Source organism: Achroia grisella, unplaced genomic scaffold (assembly GCF_030625045.1).
Source record: "Achroia grisella isolate CSIRO2021 unplaced genomic scaffold, CSIRO_AGI_Agris_v1 utg516, whole genome shotgun sequence".
In the NCBI taxonomy this organism is placed as follows: Eukaryota; Metazoa; Arthropoda; class Insecta; order Lepidoptera; family Pyralidae; genus Achroia; species Achroia grisella.
Window position 1 is genome coordinate 2302484 of NW_026712909.1, and position 13955 is coordinate 2316438.

The window sequence follows — 13955 nt, forward strand, 5'->3', positions numbered from 1 at the left end:
TATTTACGGTAAAGTGAAATCAAAAACGTAACTTACTGTAGCAAAAGCTTCACAGTGTACAGTATTTCTAAAAGCGAAAACATAGTTTTTCAATTCCACTGGTTCATATAGAGGTGCTTTAAACTCTCCAATGACCATCAACTGTACAATTTCATTAATCATAAGATCTTTTTCCACGCAAGTTGCTTTAGCATCCCAGTCATTTAAATGAAATCTGCCAAATGTTGCATCGTACCGTAAAAATTGTTTAACTAAGGGTAAATTAAATGCGCAACCATAGTAAACTATAGTTCCGTTACGCTCAAGTAGTTTCAGCATTACATTTTCATATCTGCTACCTAAACAATTTAACGCTAAAAGGGGTCTCGTCAAAGATGTGTTGAACTCTGTTAATTCTTCAGCTTCTTCGAGCGTGCATACGTAAGTCGCTCCTAAATTTAATAGATGCTCCTTAACTGATTCATATCCGCAGTGATTTGCAACTATGTTTATTGTATTTATACCCCATATTTTGCATAATTGTATTATGCATTGTCCACATGGGCTATTAGCAGCGTTTTGTATTACTGTGTCTCCTGGTTTTAATGTTTGGAAATCTTTTAACATTCTATAAGCTGTACAAGGAGCTATAGTCAGCATGGCAGCTTCAGGTACTGGTAGATTGGGCGAAACAATGTGAACATCTCTTTCATGGTAAATTCCGTAATAACGCCAGGTGCCAAGTAATCTCGAAGTTAATACTACTCTTTCGCCAGATTTTACTGTACATACATGATTACCAATCTCTACTATTTCTCCAACACCTTCGTCGCCCCCAATCGATGGTAGGCAAGGTAAGATTATATTATTTCCTGGAATAAAAAAGTATTTATATTACTTAAATAGTAATTTAAACTATCAAGTCGTGATTGATTAAGACGACCAAGCTTTACTGGCACAGTCTCTACTGGTCAGTTTGCACCTTCAGGAATCGAACCCGCGACAATCCGACGTGTTATAGACCACCGAGGCGGTCAAATTAATGTAGAGAATTTTGTAATATATCCGACGATTTTTGTAAAAAATTGGAGAATGACATGTACCATAACATGGTATATACGTTCCATAACATGAAGTAGAAGGTATTATAGTCAAAGTAGATATACAATCAATAAACGATTTCGATGTTGCTCTGAAAATATAAAAAAGGACCCTTCATATATTACGTGCGCACAGGGCGATTACATTATCATGTGCAGTCCGGATGCCCTGTGCCGACGACACCATTTGAAGAATGCATTTCCAAAGGTCATAGGCGACGTGATAGGCGTCGTCGGCACAGGTAGTTTGATAAGTATCTGAAATGTTTGGGGACACTAAATAGAATATATGTAAAATTAATTTTAAATCATATATGAGATTTTATTATCAAGGCAATATTTTTACATGCATGTAAAGAAAACACAGTTACATATTTCATATTATATTACTACAACATAAAGAAATACAATTGCAAAAAATATTGGGAATTATGTAGTAAAATCTAGAACATATTTACATCCTGTGAATCCTGTGGAAGTAAGAGCATTTTCTAAGGCCTCTTTATAATTATCAAACTTTACCATTTTATGGACAGGACCCTTTAACTTATTATCACACATTAATGACACAACATCAGTCATCATTTTTTCTTTATCTGTAGGATTTGCTTGTTCATTCCAGTGTGTCATCCAAAATCCATAAAAAGAAAGATCTTTAAATATAAATGCAGACGTAGGAATGCTAACCGGTTCTCGAGACATCCCACCATAGGTGACCATCTTTCCAGAATGTTGTAAATGTCTCATCATTTCTAAAGAACTTTTGCCACCTACACAGTTTAAAGCTAAGGATGGCTTATCAATTTTTTTTTCTTTAAATATATTTGTTGATCGTAACTCATCTTCAGTCAGTACATAAGTTGCTCCCAAGCATTCTAAATATTGTTTGAGATCTGCAATGTCAGGTCTATTACGCACAATGTTAATATTTTTTATACCCCATGCTTTACAGATTTGTATAACATTTTGACCGCAGGCACCATTTGCTCCATTTTGTATAACAACTTTGTTGTTATTTTTTACAGAAACAAAGTCTACTAACATTCTATAAGCTGTACAAGGATTAACAGTAAGGGTAGCAGCTTCCACAACTCCTAAATCATCTGGAACAACTCGTACAACATTTTTAGTAAAAGTAGCAATAGTTCTCCATGTGCCTTGAACGGGTTTTGTAACAATAACTTTGTTTCCGGGACTGATGCCTTCAATATCTTTACCAATGTCTTCAACAATACCTACACCCTCATTTCCAGCAACAGTCGGCAAATCCACTTTAACAGGATATTTACCTATAACAATTTAAAATACAGTTAATGCAGAAATGTAGTCTTATTATCAATAAAAATAAATAAAAATAAATACCTTTCTCATCTTGAGTCAGAATTTAATTGATTAGATAACCCAAGAGTTATAATATTTATCTGCAAGATAAATTTGGTAGAAGTTACTTTGTACCTTGTATGGTATTAATGTCAGCAGGGTTGACTGGTGCGGCTAGCATTCTCACGAGTACCTCCTGGCTGCCGAGGGGTGGTACCGAACATTCTCTAAATTTTACAACTTGCAGTGGATCTCCAAATTCGTTGTATACTAGTTGCTTTGACATCAGACTTCTCACACTGACTTTTAGGTTACAGTATTTGTTCATATAACATTTTGTTGTTGAATATAATATTTTTGTGCGGGAGAAAAGAGCCATGATTATTGTTAAGGTGCCTATGAATGCAAATGATTAAGAATATTAAATAAATAACTGCGTAATTTCTAATTCAATTTTTGGTGACCATTTGTTTGTTTTGACAGCCTGATTTGACATTGCAAATTTTGTGTTTGACATATTGGATTTGACACATTTTATTTTCTCAAGTACCTTACATACCCAGTTTAAAAACAATACGAAACAGCCACATGTTTGTATTAATTTTCTACTATTAAATCATACATAGTATAAATTACTAAGAACTATATACTTTTATACCATGTCCTTATAACTGTCGGTCATCAAGTCGATCAACATGGTCTACCCTAGAAATAGTCAACTTTTTAATGAAATTACTTTGATGGGTTTTCAGACTTCGTTTTCTATCAACTATCATGTTTTTACATTTTTATATTTCTTCCAGTTTTCGCTGGTTCGTCGTCAAAAATAAGGCGGGAGTAAATAATTAATGCATTAAAAAAACTATATTTATGTCATCGTCATTATAGTAACATTATATTATAGTTACACTTTTGTTTTTCCGCGGGCATAATAATCGTCAATCGACCATGGGACACCAGTGTGTCGTGACACACTTTGTAGAACATTGCCTTGCAGAGTCAACACAGAACTTTTGCCAAGTTAACTTCTACATATTTATTTTAATTAAAATTTATGTCGGCATTGGTAATAGTTTATTTTAATGGTTAATTAATAATAATGTTAGTTGTAGAGTAGTAAAAATAGAGTTTAATATGCAAGTTTCAAGTTTCATTTTTAAGGAACCGGACCACTCGGTTGTCTAAATCCTTTTGTGCCACTGGAGCTGCTGCCAGGGGCGGTGCAATGGCCTCTGGTGCCATGACTTGAAGTTTTGGAGGACGAAATCTGCGAGCACGCGTTAGTTGCCACGATGCATTTGTGTTTCGTAATCCACCAAGAATTCGACCTGCATCTTCATCTACGGCGGTCAAGGCAGGACGTGGAATACTAAAGTAATTAAATAAAAAGGTTAGGTATATTGAAAAGGATCTTCATACAAAACAAGTTTATATATTTAAAACACTACCCGTAACAGTTTTAATCATAAAATGTATACAGACGTGCGAAAACATGGTGTTTGAAAAATGCAGATACAGAAACAAACAGTTTATGAATTGAAATAATAAGTAACGAACTTTACTTTATTATAATATTGATGGTGGCAAACAAGCATAAGGCCCATCTGGTGGTAAATAGTTACCGTAGCCTATTGATGCCAGAAACACCAGGGGTTGTACGTGTGTGTTGCTGACCCATAAGAAACCCTAATATGCCATTCTTGAAAACCCCAATGCTGTTGCAGGTAGTTCATTCCACAATCTAAGCGTACGATGGAGGGAGCTCCTGATTCTATGTTATAATTATTTATATTGGCTTTACTGGGGAATTGAAAACAATAAATATCATGCTATTCATGTCTCACTATTCAGACTTACATTGTGGGTAATTTCAGGTACTGGGCATTGCAAGAAGTTTTCAGGTGAGCAATGTAACCATGACATCATAGTGTCCATATACAAGGCTCTATCAAGTTTCATACTATATGAATTGGATAGACTCCAAAAGATAGAGTTTGGACGACTAAATTCCAAGTTTAGTGAAGCCGATCTATAACTAAAATAAAGACATTTTTATTACTATTCCATAGTGATGGATGCTCGCAACCGTGCAGGCGCTATTACTGTTGGAAGTTCTGATGACGAATTTCTCTTCAGACCTGGTACACATAATTATTTTTATAGAGATATTTATACAACAAACTAAACTAGTATTTAGCATTAGTATACCCACCAGAATTCTTAACATTAATTATAGAGCTACGATCTTTCCACTTTTCTGAACAAACTGGACAGACCGACCGGCGAATAGACCACCGAGGTATTTCTTCCTTCTGCGGAGGATTCATTTTGCTAAAGGCAGGTATTTCGAGCTGCGCCTTTTAAAATTTAAAGAGTATTACAATTTATGCTTTCATATATAAATGCCATATAGGTACGTAAATTAATGATTAGTATATGAGTACAAAAATCTCTGATTATTAAAATTCAATAAACATAAGGGGTGTAGCAACATACATTCTACACGTGCCATGGGATACACGTGGAGGTCATCCTTACACGGTACATTGCTAGCAATGGGGTGACTAATTCCCATTACTAACAATCTCCTACCCCCACTGTATTGTCATTGCAGTGGAAAAACATAGTTGATACATAGGTATGTAATAGAGTTTACCGGAGGAGGTTCAGTGGTGGCAGTAAATGCTAGGATCGAGGGTATATCCATGTCCCGTCGAGTTGATATACGGGAGACACGGGAACGAGAGATGCTACGCTCCGTCATCCGCATACTAAGCCCATGTACACAGGCTGCACTTGATTGGTAAAAAAATGCAAATGTACTAAAAATGCAAATAAAATTAAAACCCTTCGCTACAACTCTCGTTGTCTTCAGACAATTTAAAAATAATATTTTATCGAGCCACTGTTGCAAACTATATATATATATTTAGTTGTGTTACGATTAAAATATTATACACTAGTCATCTGTCTATGCACTCTACCGCTACTGAAGAAAACTGTGAGAAAGTTGTAGGTAATAGACGTAATTGAATCGAGAGTGAAAGTTAAGTGGGAACATGAGTATTTTTTGCTAATGCCTCTTTGTCATCTTGATACTAACTTATTATCTAATACTGTAATTGGCATATTTAAGTAGGTACATATGTAATACTTAACGAAAATATATTGTTCTTACTTTTATAGCCAGGTATTATTTATTTGTAAAATTACTTTTAAGTTATGATCAAATAAAAAAAATGTTATTAAGTTATTACCTATACATCTACTCAACTAAAAGTCGTTTAAATATGTGGTGGTAGTAGGTATATATGTAGTTACTACCACTAACAGATAATTATGTACGAACCGCTAAGCTTTAGTTGTCCTAAATGTTTACTGTACCTATGTAAAATTTTACGTAACTTACTCATCAGAGATATCATCACGAGGCAATTCCAGGGTTTGGTCTTGAGCTTCTTGTAACTCCTGACTGCGTGCTCGTACCATATCCAGCAACACTGTTTCGTTACCCCCCAAAACATCTAGTCTATAAGATGTAAAGTAAATGGTTTATTCGTTAGTCTATATATATGCGCACATAGATACACAAATATAAAGTTGTAAGTCATTAGTGTAAACGAAATAGCAGTACATATAATACATATGCCTACCTACAGGGCTATCGGCCCCCGATTAATTATCTATTTATGTACAACGATTTATTATAAACAAATTACAAAACATTGAAACATATCGTTACCGGTTAATTTCTCAACAAGTAATTAATTCATATCACTTACATATATGTATGTACCCAAAATCTATTGCAAATAAATTTATTATTATTATTATTACTTTAAATGGTTTTGTGGGAAGGCATCCTCTATAACAACACACTTTTTCTACATATAATGCAGTTTCTATTTAAAGACAGTCTTGTTTAATACTTATGTAGCATTAATTCTCACACTAAGTTTCTTTAGGATTGAAAGAAACAGAACGTGGATAATAATTTGCTTCATTTATTGAACCCGCCTTTTGCGCGCTTGCGTGATATAAGAAGACATGTAAAGAAAAACAAATCTACTACTAACTGCATAGATTCTCTGTCGCTACAGCTGTTGTATGTCTCACTCCTTTGGGAAAGCAAAGAAGTAAGATATCTAGGGCTAGGTGCTTCAGAACTGCATGGAGATTCCTGTCGGTTTGCCCACATTCTTATTAGCTGGGATGTATGTGGTGAAGAATCGTTACTCAAAAACGATATGCGGCGTGGCTCTTCCTCATTGGACCTTGAAATAAGGAATAGAATGTAGATTTAGAAATGTTGTTATAACTTCAGTTTTTGTCTTTTTCAATTATAATATCTCCAACGAAAACGATAGCGTCTCTGACATTGTTGTAATGTGCAGCAGTAACTTTTTTCTGTTATAGGTACAAGTAATTACCTATACCTCTCGGTATCGCTATTTCATACGATTGACATGGATACTTGTGGAAGAATTTGTTAATATTATCGCTCAAATATCAATTAATAAAAAAGCTACTTATAGCTTTACTTTACTTACGAGCTTTTTTACCTTAGTTAGAGCTGCATAGCTCCAATCTCCAACGGGCTGCGGATTCGAGGCAGTCACTTATTCATGTCTGTTATTTTTATATCTAATAAAAGTCAAGGTAATAGTCTATGTACAAAATATTTCATATAAAATATAGTCCACAGTGGGTTTATAATAGTAACTAACTGGTTGCAACTCCGCATCGATTAATGGATCAATAATACTGGTGTTTAATAGGTTGTATCAAATCAATTAGTGGTTTCAAAAGATTTACAAAATATTAAATATTTTTTTTGGTATGAGACAATGATATGTTACTTTGATATATAGGTACTGTAATATTTTTTCTCGTGTAATCAACCTATGGAAAGTAGGGGTCGGATATTCATTCATATACAAACAAACAACCATACAAATGTAGGGTTCATAAAGGATATACAATATACATTAATTTAAAATGCAATTTTTATATACAATTTTATTATATTATCGGTTAAAAAATTTTAAAGCAAGCAATAACTTTTTCGTAGTTTCTCGAGGAACAACGAGAGTTTTCGTGAGTTGTGGTTACTGCTACACTGGATCGACTCTCGATTTTTTAGACCTTCTGTGACTCACGGTACAGATGACTCATTATACTTAATAAGCAACCTCGGTTTGAATTGCATTTTGTCGATATAAGTTCAGTAGAGTTGTTACATTGTAAAGACTATGGCACGGTTTATAATTTTTTAACTCATAGTCACAATACTTATACAAACGGTCATCGCTATTTGACTGACATTTTAATGGACGATAATGTAGTCTACCGTACCGTATATGTATATGCTGGCGGGGTACCAGTAGAAGATGACAGGAGCACAAAATTGAACATGAAACGAAACTAAACCAGCCCCTAGGAATCAACCGCTACGGTCCAGGAAGGTGAATCTGACAACTTTGCTGGCAATGGCGCCGTTAGTCTCCTAGAGAAATTCACCTAACTATTACTAATACTAACAAAAAGGGTCAATTGGAATTAATGGAAGAGCTACAAATGGATATTACTGTAAATGTATACATACCTACCTATACAAAGTTATATTTTTTGTACGTTATCCTATGTTGATGAATCTTTTTGTCATTAATTACATTAGGGTACATTAGGTAGGTTATCACAGGTTTGTCGTTTACAGTTATGATAAACACTGTATATAATACTGATAAGATTTTGCACACAAAAGAACCTCATTTGTATCTACAGGCCCTATGGAGTATGATTCATATCCGCTTACTTTCTTATTATCAGTGAAAAAATGTTGGTAATAGCCTGTAGTTACGAATAATTAACCCTTATCGACAGTTTAGCATATCATGTCAATGTTAATTGTACCAAATTGGCAATATCTACCCAAATGTACGAATTAACGAAGTTCTGAATTTTTAACTAATAACAACAAGCAATTCGTTACGTTATTTATATATATAACATTTATTTTTTTATGTATACACTTATATTAAAAATAATAATTTGTGATTCTGATTGCATCATTAGAGATTTGCTATGTTTGAGACGCAATGCCTTTGACATTTCGCGACAAAAATATTATATATAGAAACAATATAGACATATTTATCGAAAAATATTGGATATTATGATTTGCAAAAATCATCATCATAATATTCGTGGACACATACATTATATTTTTGTAATACTATACTTTTTGATTATTATTGGGGGGTTTGGACTATTGTCAGGTGCTAAGACCTGTAACACTGATATTCTTAGGAGCGATGGCTTTAATCTCCTCAGGATAATAGTGTACTTTCCAAAGGAGATATTATGTTTATGCATGAAGGGGCTAGAACCACATAGGATGTGTAGTAGAGTTTCCTTTTCTGCTTGGCAAAATCTGAAGATTGATGTTAAGCTAAAGATTAATTTCGCCGATCTTAATTAATACTATACTTACGTAGAAATACGCCGAGAGGAATATAATTTGGAATAACGGCCTTTCCAATCGCCATTTTTTCGCCAACTCGATTGAATATTCCTGAAACAAACGAATTTATATTTATTAACATTAGTTTTTTAATGTAGAGTAAAAACATGCAAAACTTAAAGACATGTAGGTAGATAGGTGCAATATACACAACTTACCAAATATATACATGTAGTTGTTATCAATGTGTGAAATAACGATATAAAATGTGATTGGTTAACAGGTTTGGCAATAAGTCACATGTAATAACTATGGTGAGAATTTGTTATCTCCAGCTGATTGCAAGGGTTTGTTAATTGATAAAACATACAAACATACATACAATCTAAATTTATGCCATTAGCTGTAGTTGTAGCTGTAGCTGTAGCTGCAAATAAATAATACAATATAAAACACCTTCATTATCCCTAGATTTTTTTGGTAGAAAGAGTACTAGGATATTAATTTTAACTAGATTACATTCCACAAAATAAGTTAGAATTTTTTTAATGCCTAATCAAACTACTGCCATACTACAGAGGTATAAATATGTATATTACCATTATTATTTTTAAAATTCTGTCTAACAAATCAATAATACATATTATAGAGTAAATGGTCTGGAAAAATATCTAGTTTCATAAAATAATTATGTACCTTTGTGTATTATGAGCTCAAAAAATTACTTAACAAATCAGTATCTAATAAAATGTAACACTAAGATTTTCACGAAAATAGCTAATATTATTTATCCTATTTTATACTACTGTTTTGGTATTTTACTTTGTATCTACGTCTGTAATTCTTCAGATATCAAAGAGTAGGTAAAATGAAATAAGTAGGTACACCTAAGTCAAAGATCCCGAGTTCTGTGCGAAGAGCTAACCATAAAATCATACGACTGTACGAACACGTCATGAATAAATCGTAACATAAATTTCAACCATTTTGTAAGCTATTATGAGCAAAGTTTAATAACCGAATAGTATATTGGAACATTCACATTCAAAAGTAGTTTATTCCTTATGGGATATATTTATGTACCTATAGTTCGATTTTGTTATAGACAGGCGTATGTTTAGGGTTCTAGTTTTATATTTTTTGTCGAGCTTGTATATTATTATGATAAATATAATTTATAAACTTCTCGTCACATTAATTACAGTAAGTTTTTATACTTTTATGCTATTCATAACTTCTTCTTCTTCTTATTCTTATTCTGCCATTGAATATACAATAAGAACAAGAATAATAACGAAATTTCGGTGCATGGATAGTTGAATTTTCTCTACAATTTCACGTAATAATTACTGACGAATTCGAATGAAAATTAGCACACAGATTGATATCTAATAGCCTAGATTACTTCTTATCCAAATTCAACGCGTTTAGCATTACAGGATATGGTTAATATTTACATTCTTAAATTTTCGTTGAAGTACTATCCAAATTGATGTAAATAAAACATTCACTTTTTGTCATCAAACGTTGAAGGCTACGGGGCTGCTGACTGTGGCATGGTTTTAGATGAATCACTTTCACTATAGTTTTTCGTATGCTATTGTTGACATTAGTCTCCGGTCATTTACATGGAGCATTGTAGAGATCAGAAGACGTTTTAACTCAAAGCGCTTTGTACCTGCGTCCATTTGGAGTTTACCTGATGTGGTACTTATACACATAAATACCTTTTTACACATTAATTATTTATATTTCTTAGTGAATGAAATTTGATAACTCAAGAAGTTCAAATTTGCGAATTTTATATTTTTTCTCTATGTCTACGACGATTTTTGGTTCTGGTATGGAGAATCTAAAATTTTACAGTTAAAATACTGAAAACCACTTGGTGCATTTCTCACGATGGGCAAAAAGACTTGACTTCATGAGCACCTTATCATCTTCCACTGGTTCCCTAACAGGATATATCTTTAACACAGGTGGGAACACAATTCTCTTTCATTAGATAATTAATAAATCTAGTTACAATAGGTAATTTGTTACTCTGAGTTTTAGCTAGGTATATCATGTTTTGACTGTAAGCAAATTCTTTAGGTACGTGTGGAATCATTAAAATACTGACAAAAAATGTTATTAGCTTTTGCTTTAATTTATTACTTTTATCATAGTAGAAAAAATGCTACTACTCTTTACTACTTACGTAACTATAATACTCAACAGCAAAACCAATTTCCTTAATAAGAACTATATGAGATTTATTCAATAATTTATTGGAAAAGGTTTACAAAATACAAGAAAATTGTTATTTTTGGAAACACTAACTGCATTTTAAACTTTGATAATTGTCAATTTATCAATGTATACAAGAGTTACAAAACGTATATAATTTTAATTTTCTTGAAATTACATTACTTATTACGATGTACCACTATTTTATGTAGTGTCAAATTTATTGGTTTTATGCTGAAAACCATAGTTTGTTGTTCTGAGGTTTTATTTATGTGAATGTAAAAGACTGTATTATTTAATTTTGTTGGAATGTGCCATATACGTGACATTTCGTTTTTCTTATGATAAAGTAAATAGTTATTGTTCATAGTTATTAGGCGTCTACTGAGTAGATAATCACTACGTTTTATAGTCTACCATAGATAAATGTATATCGGTGCCGTATTTATTTTAAATATTTGGTATTATTAAGCCTGAATTCATCTGATACGCCTCCTGCCAATTCACATGTAGTCAGCGAAATATGCGCATGTCAAGTGTTGCGTTTACTACGACGTTGATAATTGACGATGCCTCTGACTACCCCGTCTGGGATAACAGTAGTAATGTCATGTTTATGTAGTAATATTTTTATATAGTGGTAAAGTACGCTCTGTGGGCTGAGTTGTGCTTCACGATGAAGGTAATCATATCTAAATTCCTCATAGACTTACTGTGAGCTTATTATAAACCAATGACTAATAGGATATTTAGTAAATGTTCTTTTGGCATTATTAAACACCAAAAAGTACCATTTAAATTATAGTATATTGTGTTATTAATTTATTGTACATGGTAATGTTGTGGAATGGCAATGGGACTAATGGCTACGGTGCACAGTACTTTGTGTTAATTAATGCTGTCATTTCTCAGGACTAAAGTGATACGTCTCCATATCTATTATAGTATTCTCATGGTTTTATTATAATTTAGATTTAGATATCTGTTTGGTATCTACTAAACATACAATATCCATAAATTTAAATATATCTACGTATAATATTATCAATAGGCATTCACTATATGGGCAGTAGCGACATACTACTTCCTGTTCCACAAGTCAATTTGGTTTACTAATTCTATAAAATAATTTCTTAGCTTTCTTCGTTTAGTAGAACGATCTTTGGAGGTGTAACCTTGGTGGTAAGTCTACATTTTACATTTGATACATTATTATTATTATTAAATTATAAATTAGGATCGTGTATGTAACGAATGTGTTAATCGTAAAAGACATATGAAACCGAAAGCTAGAGACAGTATATAGAACTGTACTACTTAACAAAAAAAAAAAGCTAAAATGGAAAACTGTAAATATTTTTTTATTATGTTCGTGGTGGTGGGAAAAGTTCTAAATTTATTTTGCAATTTCCACTTTAATTCTTGGCACAGTATAGTAAGTATTTTATCTGCTTGGTTTAGCCTGTACTACTTACTGCCTAGCCCTAGTATGGTACTTACTCACCCCCGTATATTAGCCTGAATTTGATGAGTCTGTACTCTATGTTGAAAACCAAATTTCTAAAGTAAATTATATTTTTTATCTGTTTAGGAGAAGATCGACTCCAACGTTCACCTAACACAGCCTGGATTAAAAATAACCATTGATAATATCGTATTATATATTATAGATTTCCTTAATGATCCATTACACTAATGTATTATAATGATACACTATAATTCCTGAATTAAGAATTAGTATTTCACTTAGAAATACTATTAGAAATATTTTACATATCAATGAGTTGAAGCATTATTGATTGCTTATAAATAAACCCATAATTTATTTCTTCGCAGAACAAATAAACAAAATTATAATGTACCTATCGTTTGACTGTATCAATTTCTAATTAAAGCGTTTTCTAAAGTGATATCTTGTGAGATATTGAGAATGTTTCTTATTAACCCAGTAAAAGTTGACCTCACGCCATGTTGTGAAATTACTTTAGGAAACTATCTGTTTATCGTATGACATACATTTTATGTTAGTTAGTATAGTGCACTAATATGTATTTACAATATACACAATGAAGTAATCATAGAGATAAATCAGTAATTCCTTGTTCATTCAAGTTAAATCATCGACCTCTAGATTATTTGTCTCAATATGATAGACAAATAGAAAATAATATTGCCGAGATTTATCTTTGCCGAGAAGATTAATATTTAACTACTATATTAAACTGAATGAATTTAAAGGAAATAATCTCGATCAACACACGTTTTAATACAATAATTGCACAATATCAGGTGTCATCCGTACTATCTTACACACTACGTAGTATTCGTACTACATATAATATCTATATCAGGAATGTTTGGGAGCTCCGTAACCGTAACCGAAACTATCGGATATCCGATATAAAAAAATATTGCGGGCGGAGCCTAATTGAGACACGTTATGTAACCATTTTATTAGCTATTTGTATTTTACTTTTGAAATTCCTTAAACAATTAATATCCGTAACCGAAATTATCCGAAACTAACTGATGGTCCGAAATAATTTAATATGCGTATCCGTATCCGGTATAATAATCATTCCTGTATCCGAAACCTATCCGTATCCGAAATTTTATATCCACAACATCCCTGATCTACATATTTAATTAATAAACGTACGAATTTGTAAAATAACTATCACAAAAATACATTTTTGATATCGAAACCTTCTTTTTTTTCACAATTGTTTAAATGCAGACTGGAAACTTTAAAACAATTGTGATTGTGCATTAGGAACGTATTAAGTAGGTACCTACACTATATTGTTTTAGCAGTAATAAGTCAACGACGTGAGACTTATTTAGTAACGTGATCACCTTGGAAT

At 32.4% G+C, this 13955-nt stretch overlaps 3 protein-coding genes and 1 long non-coding RNA gene across 4 annotated transcripts; 1 reads left to right on the forward strand and 3 right to left on the reverse strand.

The window, feature by feature from the left end:
* Positions 1–3: 3 nt before the first annotated feature.
* Positions 4–1266, reverse strand: LOC131847118 (enoyl-[acyl-carrier-protein] reductase, mitochondrial-like). The gene is made up of 2 exons (XM_059196584.1): positions 1206–1266; positions 4–851 (listed from the first exon to the last, which is right to left on the reverse strand). Exons 1-2 carry the CDS (start codon positions 1264–1266, stop codon positions 4–6), a joined length of 909 nt encoding a protein of 302 aa, XP_059052567.1.
* A 198-nt stretch (positions 1267–1464) lies between these two features.
* Positions 1465–2881, reverse strand: LOC131847190 (enoyl-[acyl-carrier-protein] reductase, mitochondrial-like). Its single transcript, XM_059196674.1, has 2 exons — positions 2535–2881; positions 1465–2368 (listed from the first exon to the last, which is right to left on the reverse strand). The coding sequence occupies exons 1-2, from the start codon at positions 2776–2778 to the stop codon at positions 1509–1511; spliced, it is 1104 nt and encodes a 367-aa protein (XP_059052657.1). The 5' UTR covers positions 2779–2881; the 3' UTR covers positions 1465–1508.
* Positions 2882–2941: 60 nt separating this feature from the next.
* LOC131847193 (uncharacterized) lies at positions 2942–4439 on the forward strand. The gene is made up of 3 exons (XR_009357700.1): positions 2942–3143; positions 3561–3678; positions 4274–4439. It is a non-coding gene; the product is annotated as an uncharacterized LOC131847193 (long non-coding RNA).
* Positions 3495–11418, reverse strand: LOC131847192 (uncharacterized). Its single transcript, XM_059196676.1, has 8 exons — positions 11185–11418; positions 8893–8973; positions 6476–6673; positions 5809–5928; positions 5023–5194; positions 4612–4756; positions 4459–4537; positions 3495–3768 (listed from the first exon to the last, which is right to left on the reverse strand). Exons 1-8 carry the CDS (start codon positions 11187–11189, stop codon positions 3543–3545), a joined length of 1026 nt encoding a protein of 341 aa, XP_059052659.1. The 5' UTR covers positions 11190–11418; the 3' UTR covers positions 3495–3542.
* Positions 11419–13955: the final 2537 nt, after the last annotated feature.